Below are 18,221 nucleotides of genomic sequence, written 5' to 3' on the forward strand. Positions count from 1 at the left end.
CCAGTTGGTAATTGGAGTCCCAAACCTACCTCATAGGCCCTATCAGAAGTTGGTGGGGTCACGTGGTCTTTTGGTTACGTGTGCAACGCATGCCGAGTGCGTGCCCTCAGTCGGTTTTTGTCGCAAAATCGCACTTCGGGTACCTTCCGCATCCGTCGGAAATCACCGTCGGAACTTTCCGCTCTCACTCGGGTTCTTCGGGTCACACACGGAACACCGACCCGGGCGCTTCAGCACGGGCGATCCGACAACAATACCTTGGCCTACCGCCCAAGGGCTGACCGCACTCTCGGACCTCTCTCTCATTTAACAAAAGTGGTGTCGACGTGCGGTTTTCGGCATCATATTCGTCACTAATCTACCTACCCGGGAGATTACTGTGATTTTGGACACCGCTTTCGTTTTTATTTTTATATCATCTCAAAGTTGGGACATACAAACATGGCGAACGTACCTTGGAAAGTGACCTTCTTTCAGTGAAATTTCTAGAAACCACACCGACTGACAAAGATGGCGCCTTCCTTTTACGCCGCTCTAACGTTTCCGCATGGAAAACAATTTACGGCGCATGTTTGGACATGTCTGTTTCGCCGAAATTTTGAATCGGCAAATCGAGCCGCCATCTTCCCAAATGCCGCACATGAGGCGTTTTGTCGTAAATGGACCAGACCAAATTCTGACAGGTGTGTGCCCGTGTCTCAGGAGCTGATTTTTCTAGGTGCATTGATGTGGTTCTCATCCAATTATAACTCTTCCATCTTTTCACAGCACAGCTTTTTTGGTGGAGACTGAGCGATCAGAAATGGATAGTAAGTACACAATATTTTTCTTTTTAATCATTTTTTATGAAAAAAATTAACTGATTGGTGAATATGGCTCACATTGGCGGGACAATTGAGAATCGCTGGCAGTGTTCATTGATCATGATTCTTTGAAAATGATTTGAAGCCTTTGTATTCATCTGTAGTTTGATTAAAAATCGGCATTAAAGAACAGTATGTAATTAATTACCATCTTGTAATTTATAGAAGAAACTGATAATTCCAGTAGGAGCCTAGATGTTTCCATATTCTGGTATATTCTGTTTTTATATGACAGCTATGATAGAATCTTCAGCTTTCATGTGCTTAAAAAGGGTGCTACAATATACATGTATACATGTGCCTGACTTATTGTGTATCCTTTTGTCTCAGGTGATGATGATTACCCGATGGATTACGGGCTGGATGCCCTCACATCACTCATGGATGAGGACGACTTTGGCAATGTGTTCGACAGGGACGAGGAAAACGCTAAAGACGAGAAACCTCCAACCCCTCCACCTAAACTCTCCTTCGAGGATGCCATTGCGGGGCCTTCAGTACCACAACATAGTGGGAAGAAAATTAGAAACACCTCTAAAGAGAATGGAAACAGGGCTAGTACTAACTATAAAAGCACAGATGGTGAGAGAGAAAGACATGGGTCTAGAAACAGTGCAAAACAAAGTGATACTGACAGGACTGCCCAGAGTAGACAAGAAGATGATGAAGATGATGAAGCTAACAGGAGCAAAGAAGATTTGGAAGGTACTAAATGTAGTACATCTTTTAGCACTACATAATCATATTTGTCTTATTTCGATAAAGTGAAGTAAGATAAGAAACTTGATCTAGAGAGCTGAAACATGGGCAATGATACTATAGAATTTGTCAACTAACCATTGTCGAGTTCGCTAAGTTTTATGTTGTTCCTAGCATTTGAAACATTGTAAGCTTTTCTTTCTGTACTTGCCTCAGAGGAACTACGGCAGATGCGGGAAAAGATGATGATGTTGGAACAGCAGCTGAAGAAGCAGAACTCACAAGAAGATACAAGTCCAGCTGCCAACAAGAAGTGTATCCTTTGGTGGCTTTACTTAGAAGTATTGAGCATGTTACAATGTATTAACAATAATTTTAAAACAACAGATACAGCAGTTCCTGCATTAGATTTGATTGGTTAATTATGATTATCTTTCATCACAAAGTTTATCTGGTTAACTTTGCAGAATATTATTCTCCATTACCAACTGTAAAGAATGCTTTATCTCTTTCCAACTTCAGCATGGAAGTAATTTTGAATGTTGCCTACATGGTGCAGGTGCAGGTATTTAAAAATTGTCTCAAACTTTGGCAGTGTTGTGTCATTTTCCTTAACACTAGCTCTTTCCAGCCACACCATCTGCCTCCTCCACTCCCTCACAATCCCATCAACAGAAACAGAAGAAGGAAACAGGAAACACAAACCGTTTAGACTTCCTTACAGGACCTGCTGAATCTTCCACTCCTTCTCAACAGTCAGAAGTAGACACCAAGAGAAATGGAGATCGACTCAGTTTTCTTAGGGGAGGTCCTAGTGAACTTTCTAGCACTCCAAAGCAGAAAGTCAAAACTAGTCCAAAGAGAGAAAGTCCACCAGACTCATTCTACAGTAAAGGTAGCAGCAAGAAAAGGATTGCACATCAACCAAAACAAGACAGGGAAGGTAGATGATTTGTTCTTGTTGTTGTTTTAGTGCCTAGAAATGAGTAGATTACTATAATTTCTATATCTTTGTAACTGGAAATGCATAAACTGTCAACTATCAGACAGAAAATAGAAGCAATTGATTTTGAAAAAAAAAGTGTAAGATGTCTAAAAGCATAAACTGAATGTTTGTTGGGAAAGCCCGTTGAAAATTGTATGAAACTAGGCTTGGGCTGTTGCCACATGTGTTTTTCATGATGAATACATACAAAACTGCATTTCCATAATCCACAGATGGTGGAACTCATGGTACTGGGACACCCAGACCACTAGGCCCATCTGTGAAGCACAACAGGAATCCCACCGCCGGTGTCAAACGTGAACTCAGCCCCTCCGCAGACACACTGGCTCCCAAGAGAACCAAGCTGCTAGAGTCAGACCCAGTCCTGGTGGACAAGTACTCACAGATCAGGATAGTGTAAGTGTGCCACTAAATACTATGTCCTGCCACCAAGTCAAGAGCCAGAGAATTGCAGTGAGGCTTGAAGTATTGAAATAATACCAATGGCTTGACGTCCATGTATATTCCAAAAAATAAACAGAGGGCATATTTGAAATTAAGTTCTTCCTCTTCAAATTATTTAAAGTTTAATTACAGCTACTTGTTATGCACTTGTTCAGGAATCCTAAGATCTCCTCTGAGACACTGCGGTCCAAGATGGAGGGGAGGAAGATGGTACGGATGTCTGTCATCAAGTCTCACATGAGGAATGGAGAGATTGAAGGAGACTGGGTCACCATGGGTGTCCTCGTCAAGAAGATACCTCCCAAGACTGCTAGCAATGTAAGAGCCATTTGATTAGGAACAAGGAAATAGAGGCACTTTTCTTGTATTATACACATATTGCAGTTAGTAGTTCTTCAAACAAATCGTCTTAAGCACACAAAGTAAAGGTATTGTTTGTACATGTGTCTCTGCAGGGTAAAACCTTCAGTATCTGGAAGTTGAGCGACCTGCGGGACTGTTCGGTGACGATTTCCTTCTTCCTGTTCGGTGAGGTCCACAAGAACCAGTGGAAGAACGACGAGGGCACGGTTATAGGCTTGTGTAATCCCAGCATCATGAAGGCAAGGGACAAGGTCAGAGGAAAAAGCTTTCTTTAGCCATTAAAGTAAATATTGTACAAATGTTGTAGAACAGACACGCTTGTTAGTAAGGCCACAGCAAGTAAATTTTATGGATGACATCAGCGCGCGCATTAATTTTCGCCTGATTTCAGGAAAAAAGACAAGAATTTTTTTCTTCTGCAGGGATGGTCAACATGACGATAAAGTACCAAATATGAGCAAATATGTTGTGTTGTATCCTAATAATTGTACTTGTAGAAGTGACACTTGCGAGGTACCCAGGACTGAAGTTGTAGAAATGAAACTTATTGGATAGTTGTAAAAGTGACACCTATATGGAAGCCATGAGTGTGGTTACCAACTTTGTTGGTGATGCCAGTCTACGACACTAGTGTCCCTTTTACCACACCAGTTCATGTCTTGAATACAGGAATGAATGCCTTGTTGACTCTGATACCATGTTTTGTCCCTTTAATTCTTGTTACAACATTCATCACAACTTTATGGTGCCTATTTTTGAAAATGTAGCCATCTTTTTTTTTTTCACCCATCGCACTATTTTTGAAGTCTGCAGGGATGTCATCCATAAAATTTACTTGCTGTGGCCTAAATGGGAAACAAAGTTTTGGTATTCACTTAACCTCTACTCTGTTTGTCTGCTGTGTAGCCCATTTCTTCCTGCACTGCTATCCTTACCGGTATCACATGATTTTATTTTTTCTTGATTATTCTCTTTTTGCAGGGAGACACAGATGTTGCTCTGACAGTTGATAACCCCCTGAAGGTGATGGTCATGGGCAGGTCCAAAGATCTGGGCTACTGCAAGGCCACCAAGAAGGGGGGAGGGCAGTGTGAGAACTTCGTTAACAAGTAAGTGCAATATTCTTCATCACGTATTTTCTTATATTGTCTTAATATGTTTTATATGTACTTTGGCCCTGTGTCTTTAAAGTTTTTGCTATGTGATTTATATATGTACATGTGTTTTTGCACAGGGACCAATGTGAGTACTGTGAGTACCATGTCCACTCTCAGTACAAGAAGTCCAAGGCAAAGAGGGGAGAGTTTAACTCAGTGTAAGTCACAGACTTTTACAACAGGAATGGTAGAACTAGCTTGATAACTAATGATTGTAAGATATCAAGTGTGGTAGTTACAACATGTTATTACTGGAAATGTGGATAGTTTAGTTTAGTGTTTATTAGTCATTTTGTTTTTGTTTTTGTAAACCCTGTCTATGAAACTCTAAAACATTACACTTATTCTACCTGTAGCATCGGGCCTCCAGATCCCAAGAAGAAAATACTTCAGAAGATGATGGGTAAGAACGAGAGCTTCATGTATGGAGGACACACCTACACTACCACCAGGTAGGTCATAAGCATGTTCTCTTAAGATATAGCTATATGACATCCAAGTGAGCCAACTATTTTGTTCTGTTGTTTTGCCAATAAAACAAATTGTCCAGAACATTGATTTTGACAAGAATTTTACTCTATGTGTACTTGATGAAGCTTTACGTCTACAGTGTGTACAAGTAATAAGTCTTTAACATGTCTACTGTTCTAGCCCTGCTGCTGTAGCCAATAAGAAGAAGACTCAGGTGAACCTGGACTTCCTCCGTGTGACCGGGGCACGGTCCATGGATGCTGCTGTGAAGGCTAACATTGTGGGCAAGATGGAGAAGAAGAAGGATGAGGAGACACTGAAGAAACTGGCAGCCCCTTCACAAGCCATGTAAGCCAAGTGTCTTATTAAATTTGGCTGACAATGTTTTCCAAATATCTTAAATGCAAGTAGTTTTCTTTGAGCATAAAGCGGTGGAAAACCCCAAATATTAATGCACATAGGTATAAATGTATGTATATTTGGTTTGGCTAAAGCAAAAATACAAAATGCTATATATCAAATCAGCTGCAGACATTTGCACATATGTTCATTTTTAAAGGATGCCTTTTGCAAGTTATCTTCGTCTGTATCTGTCAGCCAGAAACACTAAGCCACCCACCATGTAGACATATGTCAGCTGCCACTTATCTTATATCAAATATCTTATCATGCCCAAGCCATGCATGTCTGGATCCTGGTGTATTTGACACATTGATCCATATTAAGCACATTTCACTCCTCTTTTGTTTGTGGAAAAATTGTACTATGTATTGTGCCTCACTGGTATGTATGTATTCCTCAGGCAAGAGCTGCTATGTGCTCCAACTGTGGGGTCAATGAACCTAATCAAACATCTCGGCACAGAGGAGAAAAGAGGTATAGTTTTGATATTTATCCTTTCAGAGATAGCTTAACAAAGATAGCTTTGTTTAACATAACTGTAAAGAAATATGTAATTGCTGATATTGTTGTATTTCCTTCAATTTTTTAACCATAGAGTGACTGTTATCTGTAATACACGTATATGCCTTCTGAGTATAGGTACTGTCCCTGGTGCTGAAGTACCAATCTTATTAAGCCATCTGCTAGGGGCGATGGTTGTTTCACAAATAATGGGGTCCCTGTGGATAGGTGTTAAATCTCCGCCTAATTCATGTGGACATTTTTAATGCAATACTGGGTCATCTCCTTGCAGCCCAGCCTAAGATGAAGCTAGTGTCAGCATCAGAGTTACTGAAGAATCACAAACAGGAAATGTTGGACATGAAGAAGAAACAACAGGCTAACAGACAGTCTTCAGAGGCACAGGTAATGTTGCAGAAATGTTACACTCAATTAACTGAAGTGAAAGAGAGCTTTCTGTAACCAAATCAATGAAATAACATATGCCAAAAAAGGTCACTCAAGCAAGTGGATATGATTTATTTATACCAGAATGCTATCTTGTAGAATGTATCTTTTTTTCTGTTGCGATGTTTACTTTGTGTACAAAACTCAGGTATGTGACACAAATTGTTTATTGAAGAAGGTGTAGAGATTACAATGGCTGCCACTTATATGTGTTGCTTCAAATGATGTCTCAAAGAATGGTCATTCTATTGACAGTGAGAGATCCACTTTAACAGTATTTCCTGTATGACTGTATCAGGGTGGTGCTGCTGGAACCAGTCCAGAGGTGTTTTATCCCAAACTGGGGAAAGGGCTCAGTAACTCACAGGACATAGTGGTGTTTGACAGTCCATCACACAAAGTGTCCTCCTCACAAAAAGCAATGGTAAGTCGATCTTCTTTATCTTAAAGGTTTTCCTGAAGCATTTTCTTGAGTCTTAACGGTTACTGTAGATACTAGTATGTTTTTTTTTACATAGAAGTGTAATGCAAGTATCATCTTTCCTACCTGTCTGAAAATGTAGCAACGTGCAATAGCCAGGATCAAAGCCAAGGGCCCCTTGACCCCAGATAACCCCAATGCTGTGAAAAAGAAGGTGTCACCGAAGGCTCAAGAAGCTATCAAGTCTAAAGTAGAGGAGACCAGCTCAGGCCAAGGTAAGAAAGTTGCTGTTGCCTCAGATTGTTGCATTTTGTCCTTCAGGAAATTTCCATATATTGTTTTGTTATGTGATGAATGAGTTTGTTTGCTGCAGTTGAACCACATTTGACTTTTATTGTAAATCTTTATCAATATTTTTCACTCCCAATTGTAGAAGACACCCTTGCACCTACTGAAGAAGATAAGAAGAAAGCCAAGCTGTTTGGGGATAAAATGGACAAGAACTCGGAGGAATACAAAAAGCTAGTCCAAGCAAAGTCCTCTCATTCTGGATCACTGTCTGAGGTCTCTTTTTTTCACCTTTTCCCTTTGCTTTTGCAAGGATCTATACCCTAGACTACTTTTGAAATTCTACAATGGTGCTTAGACCATAGATGTTTCTGTTGTTTTGTAAGATGTGAAAAAAAGGAATTATTTGATGCAGACAAAATGTAGTACATTTGTGTGTAATAGCTTATGGTTTCTTGATGTCCCCCAGGCCCAGTTGGAAATGCAGGAGAAGTATTTTGCAGAGCTGGAGAAAAAGGAGCGGATGGAGGACAAGATGGCCACCATTAACTATGTGAAGTGCAAAATTGTCACCTGCAAGAAGGTCAGCAGAAGTTGTCAGATATTAGACGCTTCACTTGGCTTGATATGATTATACTATCCATTTGTATGGAAAGCATTTTTGTAGAATTCAACATAGTTTTCTCAGGAATGCAACCTTATTTTTCTTCTCTACAGACCTATTTCCTGTCTTCATCAGTGTAGAATCAAGGAGGTTGAAACTTGTATATATGTGTATACCAACATATACCAAAATATATTTTGAAGAATGATTTTCTTAACAAACATATAATTGTTCTTGTTTCCCAAATCTTGTACAGTGCAAGTACACCACCTTCTGTCCATCGGAGTCCTGTAAGAAGGAGAACCACCCCTTAGTGTGGCATGATGGAGTCAAGCGTTTCTTCAAGTGCATGAACTGCAGCAAGCGTTGCGTCTCTCTGCAAAGATACCCTCAAGTGGCCTGCAGGTATGTCCAGATGTTTTGTTTCTGCATGTATTTCATTTTGTTTACCTTTTTATGGTTGGAAGCTATGATAAGCATATGCTCTTGTCGCCCCCCTCATCCTTATATTCGTATTTCAATGGTATTAGAAGTAACGTTATCACCTTTATCTGTTACCTGAAATGGCAGAAACGTGTAGGCAAAAATGTGATATTTGTGTGACTTGAATAAAATATTTATCATCTTTTTTTACAGAAGCTGTGGAAGTTCCAAGTTTGAGAGAACCACAATGTCGGCAGTAAGACCTCTTTCTTGTTGCAACATTTGTGTATATTTATATCGTTTGCATCGGTTACATCAATTTATAATTTTACAGATATGATATACTAAAGTAACAACTGTTTCTGTCCTGTCAGGAGAAGAAAGGCCCCACCCTGGACTCTGAGATACTGAATGTACGTGGAGAGGATGAAATGTTCCTCAACAAGCTGTAGTTATGCTGGAATGGCTGAAGAAGATTTAAAGCATTGGATGTATGAGATGCAATTATAGCAACCCAGCAGACCTTTATGTCTGTAGAGTTAACGTTACATGATAAGGATACCAGTAGGAGTACAAAGATTCTAAATTTGTCAAACTTTGCCAGATGCTAAGAATGACGAGAAAGAATGGAGTAGGAAATTTGTTGTACTATGTATACTCCAATGCTGTACATTGGAGACACAAGAGAGACAAAGAAATTGCATTATTTTATATAGTTCTTAGCAATTTTATTATAGTAAGTCCAGGATGGTATGGTATTTAAGAAACGTCCATCTAGAAAATTCTCCTTGAAAATTGTTTTTGTCCTCTCATGTTATAAGTAAGAAAGTAGAAAATGCACTCAATTCACATTTTCCAATGGCATTATTGTATTTCTTGGTTTTACCAGATAATGAAACTCTTTATGAATATCTAGCTGATTCCTTTTTAAATTTCTTTGATGTTTGAACTCAAGATTGTTATGTAGCCTCAAGCTCATGTAGGTGGGTTAACATTATTACAGGAATATAAACCATTTTGCCTCCAGATGTCCAGTCAGAAAAATGAGACATGGTGATATTCAGAGGTGTATGTTGTTCATATAAGATATATCCTTCATTTGTATGCTGCATATGTGGAAGAATAAAACAGCTTATTAAAATCTTATCCATTGAAATTGCTTGTGGTCTGTCCTTAGTGCTGAATTGATGATCACCAATATGCAATGATGGGTACATTGATATTCAGGAGTAAATTAGTCTTTTGTGGGAGTGGTTTCTACTTGCATGTACCCTTTTTATTATTGGGTGCTGAAAGAGCTTGGGGAAACACCAGGAAGGGCAGTGGTGTTGTTTTATTGCTCAGAGGTCCATGTATCAGAGGGCCACAGATGGAGTAACATTCATAGACAAACAAAAATATATGATGTTAGTGTTACAAGAATGTTTGCAGCTTAGCAAATTATGCTAGGGTACCCACAATACAGTCAATAACAGATTCACTCACATTTATCCTTGCATAAAATAAAAGACTCTTGCATTGGTTCAACTTCAAGAAGAAAGCCACTATAAATGTCCCTCCCTATTTTCAAGTGGAACAGTCCAGAAAGGAAAGTTTGACGTCATGACAACAAAGATGGCCGACGAAAGGAAAAATTGTTTTCGTCTTTGGTTTTCGGTACAACGGCTTGATTTGTGCGACGATAGCCCCATTTGTCCGCCTCTGGAAGTCTTCGTCCCGAAGGATGCGGACTCACATGACGTCCGGAGGATTCTGAGGGAAAACTTTGACTTAAATCAGCCAGATTTGGTGATGAAGTTGAGGAACAACAGGTAACGCGGATAACGGTACCATAGAAATAATTTTAGATGCCGCCCTCCTTTCCAGTTGAACACGATAATCAATCAGAAAAGAGCTTATTTGCGATGAAAATTTCAATGTTTCTGCTCTGCGGGAGTTGAGGTGTGTTAACATATAATTTGGGGGTGTTAAATCTATCTGTAGAATAGGTAAGACTTGGAGAAGGCAAAATAATTTATCTAGGCCGGGCTGCGCTCTGGCTGGAACTACTAGTAAGTCTATCTCAACAGAATTTGCTACAGTCCCTTGTACAGTTTACAACTACGTATGTTTACCTGTAGTTTACATTTCTTCCCAAACAGAGGATCCCTCATTCCCATCAACCGTGAGATCCCGCCCAACTCCAAACACCGGCCGTACACGCTGGAGGTTTGCCGCCAGTACCAGCACATGTCCGCCGAGCCGCGCTCAGTCGTCATGCCCAGCTACTACCACACCATCCGGGCCCGGCTGCAGCAGCTGGGCGGCAGGATAGACCGCCTGGAGCACATCGCACCTGAGCTTAGAATTAGGTGGGGATAACTCAGGATATTATGTCCATTTGTTGTCTTCCAATGATATGATATTTCAAAGTACAGTTTTTCGGCCAGACCAAGTAGGAAATCTGGTTTCTCACTGTCATTTTTTCTTACTATTTATTAAATATTACAGTGAAAAAGAATAGTTTTCCATCTATGAAGCTTTTAACATGAACAGGTCTTCATTATGAGTCTCTTTATTTGAAGTGCACAATTGCATGCTTTTCCTAACATACAAATTTGTGATGATAGTAGCCATTACAAAATATAAACATAAACATAGTGTTACATAAACAAATATTAATAGGTACCCAGGGACAGTGCAGTAATCTTGAAGGTCTATTGAAGGAAAGATGTCCTACTAATTCTTCATCCCTGTTGAAACTTCAGGAGGAATGCCCGTCTGGAGGCTGAGATGGATGAGCTGGACCAGAAGTTACGTTTCCTGAACACCAGACTACAGGAGGCAGAGAGGTACCAGTGGCAGGGGATGTTCAAACGCCACCCGCTATGGTGACATCTATGCAAGAAGCAAAGACTACGGAGGGACCACTGAACATACTACTCATAGTGCCACCATGGGTACAGCATGAGTAGAAGAGGCATCCAACAATGAGGAGGAGGAATAGTAGATATGTTTAACTTGGGGCATTTTACAACAGTGATGTACTAGTAATAATTGTCACCACTACATCTATGTGGCTCTTGCATACTTACCTTGCCAGAAAGGCACCTTTTTTATACGAGCAACTGATGAAGGATGATTAGTTATTTTGCTGGTACATCAAGTTACCTTATAACATATAATAAGCACAGGTTACTATGTTGCAATCATGACAGGTGCAACCAAAAAGACCATCTTGATAGACATTCCTTGCCATGTAGAAGTGGTCCAAAACATATCTGAGCAATTATCACAGATTCCTGGATCATCATTTTGTCTGCATATACTTGTAGGCCATACCTTCTGTAAATATTATTGAAGGCAGTACAGTCAAACCTGTCTATGGCGGCCACTCAAGGGACTGGTCACTATAGAGAGGTGGCCACTATAGAGAAAATTCTGATTAATTGACCACATGCAATAAGTTACACTTGGTTTTAGTACCCATTGATCTTTATTCACATAATACATTACTGTAATGTGGTGTCATCTGTTAACCATATATGACCTCGTTTGTCGGCGGTAAGGCATTTTTGTTTTGAAAATAAAGAGGCTTTAAATCCGGCGTAGGGTGACGATACGGCCGCTGTATGGCCGAATGCGTGCCGGACCGTAGATCAGCGGTCCGCGTGGCCGTAATCGGCAGTGTTTCTGTGTCTGTGGGACCGGAAATCGTGTGACCATGGCCGCGTTGGGCAGGTGGCCGCTAAGCATATTTCTTAATCATTACGAATCCAAGGGACCGACAAAAAGTGGCCACTATGGCCAGGTGGCCGGTATGCAAAGGTGTCCACTAATACAGGTTTGACTGTATTAGTATGTATTTTACACATTTTATGGAAGTGCACATTTACTTATTTATACATCTCATGAAGATAAATATAGTATGTACTCACCCCATTGTATTATTTACTGTTTCTGAAACTATACTTTTTAGATAGTAAGGTGCATTGTTTTTAAATAAAAAAAAGTTTTTGTTTGTTTTTCCCTTTTATGTACATGGCAAACAAAAAGATTCTTTCTTTGGATGTTTGTTCACTGTATGGTTTGGTATACAGTAACTGTTATTGCAGATGGCAAGCTTGCACAGTTCAGTATATTTTAGAATATATGTAGAAAAATATAAATGGAGAGACATATCATGTTCTACATAGGGCAGTAGTCATAGGTAAAACTAGTAAAGAATTGTGCAATTCAGTTCAGTATTAATACTTAAAGTACATTTATGTATTTGCAGAGAACAAAAGTGCCATGTTATGTGTCGGTGTCAAAAGCTGCAACTAGTTTTTGTGATTGTGAATGTACTTCAGGATGGTGGAATTGCACTAAACATATCATGATATGCAGAATTTTAGGCAGACTTATATTTAGTATGATAGACATGCAAAATATATACATTGTGCTATATAGGAGCATGAGACTAACATAATATGTTTTATTGGTCCTGTACAGTAGCAAAGTGAATATAATGTGCACCTTTGTATATTATCTATTTTTGTGTGAAGCCCATTCTCATTCTTACTCTCATACATACCTTTCTCATAGAAATTATGTGTCTATTGTCCTGCCAATAAATGTTTACTTATCAAGCACATTTTTGTCTGTTTGCTACATGAGTTGTAAATAAGTGGAAATGTTTTCATTTGTTGACTTCAAAAGACATGTCCATTTGGGGTTTTCAGGTACGCATATACAAGCAAAGAAAAGGCAGTCCTGCAAGGGTCCTAGGTCAAATATAGATATAGGAACATAAGTTATCCAATGAGTTCACTGGGTGGATTCAAACATGTGTGGGCTAAACGTATGAGATACCCAATGGCACCACAACTGCAGTGTTTATGGTAAAGTAAGGAACGCAAGGAAAGTTCCCCATACACGCACACACACACACACACACACTACCAGCACGCACGACCCCGTCCTGTGGCGTTTTGTTTTGTCCCACCAGGTGCATGACGGGTATAATTTTACTTGCGCAGGTGTCAACAAACGTCACCTATTAAGGGTAACTGACTAACGGGGAATCCCGAACTTAGGAGCAGTACAGGAAGTACTGTCAAGTCGTGTGTGCCAAAAGGTGGAGTATGTTTCTTATTTTCATAAATTTCCACTGAATATAAAGCTTTCGGTCGTGTTTATCCTATACATAGGATAAAGTAAGGCACAAATGAAGTAAGCTACTTCCGGGTTCGAGCCGAAGTTGAAGTTGTCGCCCACTAAACTCAAACACCCTGTAAGTGAACGGAGGTTGTTCGACTCATGTTTGTGTGTCTTACAATGCTAGAATGGAGCAGAGGCATCAGAAAATCTTAAAGAAGAAGTACAAAGACCTTACCCGGGACCTCAGGCCGGACGATGTCATGGATCATCTAATACAAGAGGACATCTTGGACTTTACTGACATTGAACTGGTGAGAGCCCAGAGTGTGACCAAGCTACAAGTGGAGAAACTGTTGGCTATCCTGCTAACCCGCGGTCCCAGGGCCTTTGGCGTGTTTCTGGAATCGCTGGAAGAACGGTATCAATGGCTGTATAATGATCTGAAGAAGGCAGACGAGGAGTCAACAAGACTGCCACAACAGCCGGGACTTGGGGAGTACGAGAACACCAGCACCAGTGAGGCAAGGCATCCTGTGCAGGAGACGGAAAAGCCATCCCCCAACCAACCTGGGGAAACATGTGTGAAGCGACCATCCCAGCCGGGTACACAGACAAGAAAGAAAGCAGTGGTCCAGGGCCAGTGGACCGCCGGTGGGGCTGTGCGTCCGTTGACAGGTGAGAAATACAACATATCAGTTTAGTCATCAAATTAAAACACGCGTGGTTTTCACAGATCTTGGCTTTCCAATCTAATTTTTGTAGGAGAGAGAACATTTCAATTATGTTATTGCCTAAAAACATTATTTTGTAACCATACATGCAGACGAGGATAAGGTCGCCCGGAAGATGGCAAACATGCAACTCAGCAACCAGCACGCCCGACTTACGGTTCCGCCTGAAGTCAGCAGCAAGCGCGTCACAGAGAAACAGCTCAACGTCTTGGCTGGGAAGCTAGGTGAGCTGTCGAGATTTTGTGATTCGTTCCATGCAACACGATAATAAATATAGCATCCAGTATATTGTGAGTAATATTGTACCGAATATTGGACTAGAACCATAAACTATGATAAAGAGAGTTTCAATATCATTAAACTGCACCAAGGGACACTTATGCACTCGTAGAGACCCCGATGCTTCAAATGTCCAGGTCTTCGAGGAAAGTCTGTGAATGTGCCCAAGTTGTCCCACGTATGTGACGCCGCGATGATTGGGTAGGTGGTACAATTTTGACTTCTTGTACATGTATTTATCCAGGAAAGGAATGGGAGAACCTGGCCATACACCTGGACCTGACCCAGGCAGATGTGGACAGGTGCAAGGCAGACCATGTCCACAACACCAGGTCACAGATCTTCGCCATGCTGATGAGCTGGAGGGCCAGGACAGGGGCAGCCGCCACCGTGGGAGCACTAATTCACAATCTGGAGGACTTTGGTGACATTCAAGTGGCCAAATATGAGTTTTTAACTCAGACAAGCTAGATCAGTCTTAATCTGGTGAATTGAGATCTAGAGAGAGAAAGAGACTGAAACAGAGAGAGATGTTTGTGCCTTTGCAATCCTGTGGACAAATCGAATGGCATGGATTATTACATCATGTTGTTTTCTCACTTAAACGAACAAGAACACTAAGTGTCTTTATATACATAATACATGTTTTAGTGATACTTCCTTCGACTTAAGGTTGAAAAAATATATTTCAAAGTAGCTAGAATAAATGTGAGACTATAGTGAAATGTGTACAATAAGCAATACTTTGTAAACCAAGCGGTATAGTACTTGTGATAATAAAACCAATGTATTGAGAGATATGGGTTTTCTACAATGAATATGATCTATGTGACAACAGCAGATAAGCCAAAGGCCTAGGACAGTACCTCATGATCAGAATGTAGATTACACATAAAACACAGTAGTAAGAAACAAAACATCAGAGGATTTACCATGATTTATGGGAATGCTAATTGCATCAATGATGCGAAAGACTAGGCAGATCAGATGCACAATGATATTGTAAGGAAAGATATATTACTGCTGGTTGAAGTCTGTTTCTATGCTGCCATGGATCATGTGTCTTGCTCGTAGATTAAGCTCATGAAATGAGTCTCTTTTTGAAAGATTAAAAAAATATATGTATATTTTTGGGTATTTTTCTCTAGTGGCGATAAGTTGTTTCGTGTCACCTTTAACTAACCGTGAGCGCTGGATGTGTCCGGACACAGTCTCAGAGCTTGGCTGTCTCACAACAGAAGTTATGTTACCTTTCACCTTTGTAGATGAAACAAAACAAGGACACAGGTGACCGCTGTGGGGTCTTTTCCCACTGCTACCAGACATAACTAAACAAATATTACAAGTTATGGAAATGATCCTTGGAGGAGTAAAAAGTTGTGTGCAAGATAAACCTGGCCTCCACATCGCCGTGTTCCTATCATACAACAATTTTTATCTTACATATGAAGTAACGCTTTGTAAGGTATGTTAATCATTAACTTGGACGATTTTTCCGCTGGAAAGAATGTTTAAAAAAATATATAAATCCAAGTAGCAGTCAAGTGCATACTCTGGACTGATAACCCAATGAAATTTTGGATATTCTCAAGACAGGTACACATGCTGTGTCCTTTCTAGTTTACAGATCGCGCTGTAATTTGAGCTCAAGTTGTGGTACAACAGGTGGCACTGGGCTACTTCCGGGTTTGGGGAGGGCAGGTGGCAGACATTTTGACAGACCACAGTGGGTACAGCAGCCCGTACACCTGTACATTTACGCGCTGGCCAGGTTACGACTAACATGTCGTCCCCAATTTCTGCCCGTGTCCGACTGTACCACAAGATATCGGACAACCTGGTAGAGAGAGACGTGAAGAGCCTCCGAGCCATGCTCACCACGGACAGGAAACTAGGGAGAGCCAGGGTCGAAAAGGCCAGTCCCCAGGAAATGTGTATCATGTTGGAGGAGGCCGGTGAGATCGGCAGGGGTAACCTGGGCCTGCTGATCGACCTGCTGACAAGCCTACAACAGCGTAGGTTAGCTGAAGAAGCAAAGAAAGTCGAAGAAGAAGAAAAGAGAGCTATCGACAACGAAAATGAAAGTAAGTGTCGTCGTACTGTCAACTTGATTTTAACGCTCCTAGCAAAGACCCACGTTACCTATGCCTGTTTGCATTTCCTTACCATTCTCATGTGTCACAAACCGGTATGTCGTATCCACCTAAATTTATCACCAAAATAAAGCAAGCTTAGTGAGATGTATCGCACTCATGAGTTTTCAACACATACAGAACAACACGTTTCCTTTTAGTAATAGACATGCCAGGTTACGGACTACGGTCTGTAAAATTGTGTCTTGTCTCTTATGATGATTTATTAGAGAAGGACGATGTAGTCGACGAAATGGAAAGACTGGCGGTTAAAAGTGACCCAGGAACTCACGTCCCATCAGACAGTCGTGTTACAGAACAACAACTCAACAAACTGGCGGGAAACTTAGGTAAGTCATAGATCATTACAAGATGTACGATCAGTGACACTACCTATCGATGCAGTCCACTGCTATGCATGTCTTTAGAGTTTACGAGAAAATTGTAAAGTCTAACGAATATCTCAATAAACAAACATTAGATATCCACCCCTATGTCGTTGTCTTTATCATACTAACAATATGCGGCACGGTCTATGGAGTTGACAAAGTCAGGAATCCCTTTCCGTTCTATTAAAGGTCGGGGTAAATTCACCCTCACACTAAGGGTTGACAATCGCGGCAAAGCCTATGATATAGTTAGGCTTTGCCGCGATTGTCAACCCTGAGTGTGAGGGTGGGGTAAATTATATCTACATTCATTCATAATACCATTGGTTCACTACTTCCTGTTTGCCTTCCTTTAGGTTCAGAGTGGGAGAGCCTAACCATACACCTGGGCATGAAGAAGGCAGACGTGGACAGGTTCAAGACAGAAAGCCCCTACAACCTGCAGGCTCAGATATTCTCCATGTTGGTACGCTGGAAGGCCAATGCAGGGAAAGAGGCCACGGTTGGAACGCTCGTTCACGAGCTACGAAGTTTTGGTATTGATCAGGATAAATTTGAATTTCTGCTACAAGAAACATAACATGAAACAGCAAGTGTGAAAAACAATGAAGTGTCTACAGTAAGTTAATAATTACCAAATATGTTATTGAGGCTGTAAAGCACTTGACAGAAGTACAGAAGCACAGAAGTGCCAAAAGTTCAGATGAGGATTCAGGCTTTTCGATGAAAAGCATAATACATTTGTACAATATGTGACTGGACCTCTACAAGACTCAGTACACATTCAATGCTATGTCCAATAGCTATAGGATACATCTCCAGATGTCTTTTGATGTACGTACTTGTGGTTTTCTCATGGCAGGGTTGTTATGATGGTACGGAATTAGGTCAAGTCATTTAATACAACTTTGAAATTGAATAAATCACGGCCGACAGCGATGTCTCGAGTTTTTTTAATGAGTAGATCGGATTGATAACAAACGTTTACAACAATTTTGTCTTGTAAAGATGTTTGAAATTACTAGTATCCAGGAGGTTAAAAAGTTTAACCTCCTTGAAATTATCAAATGGGAACCATTCAACAGATGCAGAATTATGTACATTGTGCTTTATTTTGTTGAAGAGGTATACTCTGTACATGTCTTATTGGCCATGATTCTATGACAACAAAACATTTGATGCACATGCTAATGTATTCGCGTTAGAGGTAGAACTGTTTACTACGGTAAAACTGTAGTGAACCAAGAGCTTTCATGAGCCTTATCAGCATACTTACATACAAATGTACATACATATCCATACTCATTAACAAGTTGAAGCGTTCACATAGTTCTGCTTCCATTGTGTTCTCAAGTTCAGCATACATATTGCGAGTTCTGACAAACACATAACGAGTTGCAGTCCCTTAAGTCTGTACTTGATGTACCGACAATGTGAAACAACGACACAACAGGATTTCGGAGGTCTACTACTTATTAGA

The 18,221-nt window shown here is 40.5% G+C and overlaps 4 protein-coding genes across 7 annotated transcripts in view; all 4 read left to right on the forward strand.

The window, feature by feature from the left end:
* Window positions 1–9,235, forward strand: part of LOC118416050 (protein MCM10 homolog) — a 9,660-nt gene extending 425 nt beyond the window's left edge. The window contains exons 2-21 of one of the 3 annotated variants that reach the window (XM_035821103.1): window positions 769–809; window positions 1,194–1,568; window positions 1,779–1,877; window positions 2,194–2,505; window positions 2,781–2,964; window positions 3,168–3,330; window positions 3,468–3,626; window positions 4,357–4,484; window positions 4,610–4,690; window positions 4,889–4,984; window positions 5,184–5,351; window positions 5,806–5,879; window positions 6,199–6,311; window positions 6,652–6,777; window positions 6,917–7,049; window positions 7,208–7,338; window positions 7,532–7,645; window positions 7,923–8,071; window positions 8,306–8,345; window positions 8,464–9,235. In XM_035821103.1, coding sequence (XP_035676996.1) covers window positions 803–809; window positions 1,194–1,568; window positions 1,779–1,877; window positions 2,194–2,505; window positions 2,781–2,964; window positions 3,168–3,330; window positions 3,468–3,626; window positions 4,357–4,484; window positions 4,610–4,690; window positions 4,889–4,984; window positions 5,184–5,351; window positions 5,806–5,879; window positions 6,199–6,311; window positions 6,652–6,777; window positions 6,917–7,049; window positions 7,208–7,338; window positions 7,532–7,645; window positions 7,923–8,071; window positions 8,306–8,345; window positions 8,464–8,541 — 2,730 coding nt within the window. In that variant the 5' untranslated portion in view covers window positions 769–802 and the 3' untranslated portion in view covers window positions 8,542–9,235. Of the gene's footprint in view, window positions 1–768; window positions 810–1,193; window positions 1,569–1,778; window positions 1,878–2,193; window positions 2,506–2,780; window positions 2,965–3,167; window positions 3,331–3,467; window positions 3,627–4,356; window positions 4,485–4,609; window positions 4,691–4,888; window positions 4,985–5,183; window positions 5,352–5,805; window positions 5,880–6,198; window positions 6,312–6,651; window positions 6,778–6,916; window positions 7,050–7,207; window positions 7,339–7,531; window positions 7,646–7,922; window positions 8,072–8,302; window positions 8,346–8,463 lie in introns of all 3 variants that reach the window. The other 2 variants (XM_035821101.1, XM_035821102.1) reach the window with 2 other exon arrangements.
* Window positions 9,236–9,648: 413 nt separating this feature from the next.
* On the forward strand, window positions 9,649–12,702 carry LOC118416542. The gene is made up of 3 exons (XM_035821672.1): window positions 9,649–9,900; window positions 10,231–10,440; window positions 10,837–12,702. The coding sequence occupies exons 1-3, from the start codon at window positions 9,692–9,694 to the stop codon at window positions 10,961–10,963; spliced, it is 546 nt and encodes a 181-aa protein (XP_035677565.1). The 5' UTR covers window positions 9,649–9,691; the 3' UTR covers window positions 10,964–12,702.
* Window positions 12,703–13,108: 406 nt separating this feature from the next.
* On the forward strand, window positions 13,109–15,347 carry LOC118416947 (death domain-containing protein CRADD-like). Of its 2 annotated transcripts, XM_035822264.1 has the most exons (4): window positions 13,109–13,187; window positions 13,395–13,885; window positions 14,034–14,165; window positions 14,465–15,347. In XM_035822264.1, exons 2-4 carry the CDS (start codon window positions 13,396–13,398, stop codon window positions 14,689–14,691), a joined length of 849 nt encoding a protein of 282 aa, XP_035678157.1. In that variant the 5' UTR covers window positions 13,109–13,187; window position 13,395; the 3' UTR covers window positions 14,692–15,347. The 2 variants fall into 2 exon arrangements, with proteins under 2 accessions (XP_035678157.1, XP_035678155.1); XM_035822262.1 differs by lacking the exon at window positions 13,109–13,187 and having other exon boundaries at window positions 13,199–13,885.
* A 499-nt stretch (window positions 15,348–15,846) lies between these two features.
* LOC118416037 lies at window positions 15,847–18,007 on the forward strand. Its single transcript, XM_035821082.1, has 3 exons — window positions 15,847–16,304; window positions 16,583–16,702; window positions 17,098–18,007. Exons 1-3 carry the CDS (start codon window positions 16,004–16,006, stop codon window positions 17,319–17,321), a joined length of 645 nt encoding a protein of 214 aa, XP_035676975.1. The 5' UTR covers window positions 15,847–16,003; the 3' UTR covers window positions 17,322–18,007.
* Window positions 18,008–18,221: the final 214 nt, after the last annotated feature.

Source organism: Branchiostoma floridae, chromosome 5 (genome assembly GCF_000003815.2).
Source record: "Branchiostoma floridae strain S238N-H82 chromosome 5, Bfl_VNyyK, whole genome shotgun sequence".
In the NCBI taxonomy this organism is placed as follows: domain Eukaryota; kingdom Metazoa; phylum Chordata; class Leptocardii; order Amphioxiformes; family Branchiostomatidae; genus Branchiostoma; species Branchiostoma floridae.

Bases quoted from the DNA above. Each gene is read 5' to 3' on its own strand.
- LOC118416542 (XM_035821672.1), top strand. From the start codon at position 9,692: ATGACAACAAAGATGGCCGACGAAAGGAAAAATTGTTTTCGTCTTTGG. The intron at 9,901-10,230 runs GTAACGCGGATA...CTTCCCAAACAG, and splicing joins ATGAAGTTGAGGAACAACAG to AGGATCCCTCATTCCCATCA. The intron at 10,441-10,836 runs GTGGGGATAACT...TTGAAACTTCAG, and splicing joins GCACCTGAGCTTAGAATTAG to GAGGAATGCCCGTCTGGAGG.
- LOC118416947 (XM_035822264.1), top strand. From the start codon at position 13,396: ATGGAGCAGAGGCATCAGAAAATCTTAAAGAAGAAGTACAAAGACCTT. The intron at 13,886-14,033 runs GTGAGAAATACA...CCATACATGCAG, and splicing joins GGCTGTGCGTCCGTTGACAG to ACGAGGATAAGGTCGCCCGG. The intron at 14,166-14,464 runs GTGAGCTGTCGA...GTATTTATCCAG, and splicing joins CGTCTTGGCTGGGAAGCTAG to GAAAGGAATGGGAGAACCTG.
- LOC118416037 (XM_035821082.1), top strand. From the start codon at position 16,004: ATGTCGTCCCCAATTTCTGCCCGTGTCCGACTGTACCACAAGATATCG. The intron at 16,305-16,582 runs GTAAGTGTCGTC...ATGATTTATTAG, and splicing joins TATCGACAACGAAAATGAAA to AGAAGGACGATGTAGTCGAC. The intron at 16,703-17,097 runs GTAAGTCATAGA...GCCTTCCTTTAG, and splicing joins CAAACTGGCGGGAAACTTAG to GTTCAGAGTGGGAGAGCCTA.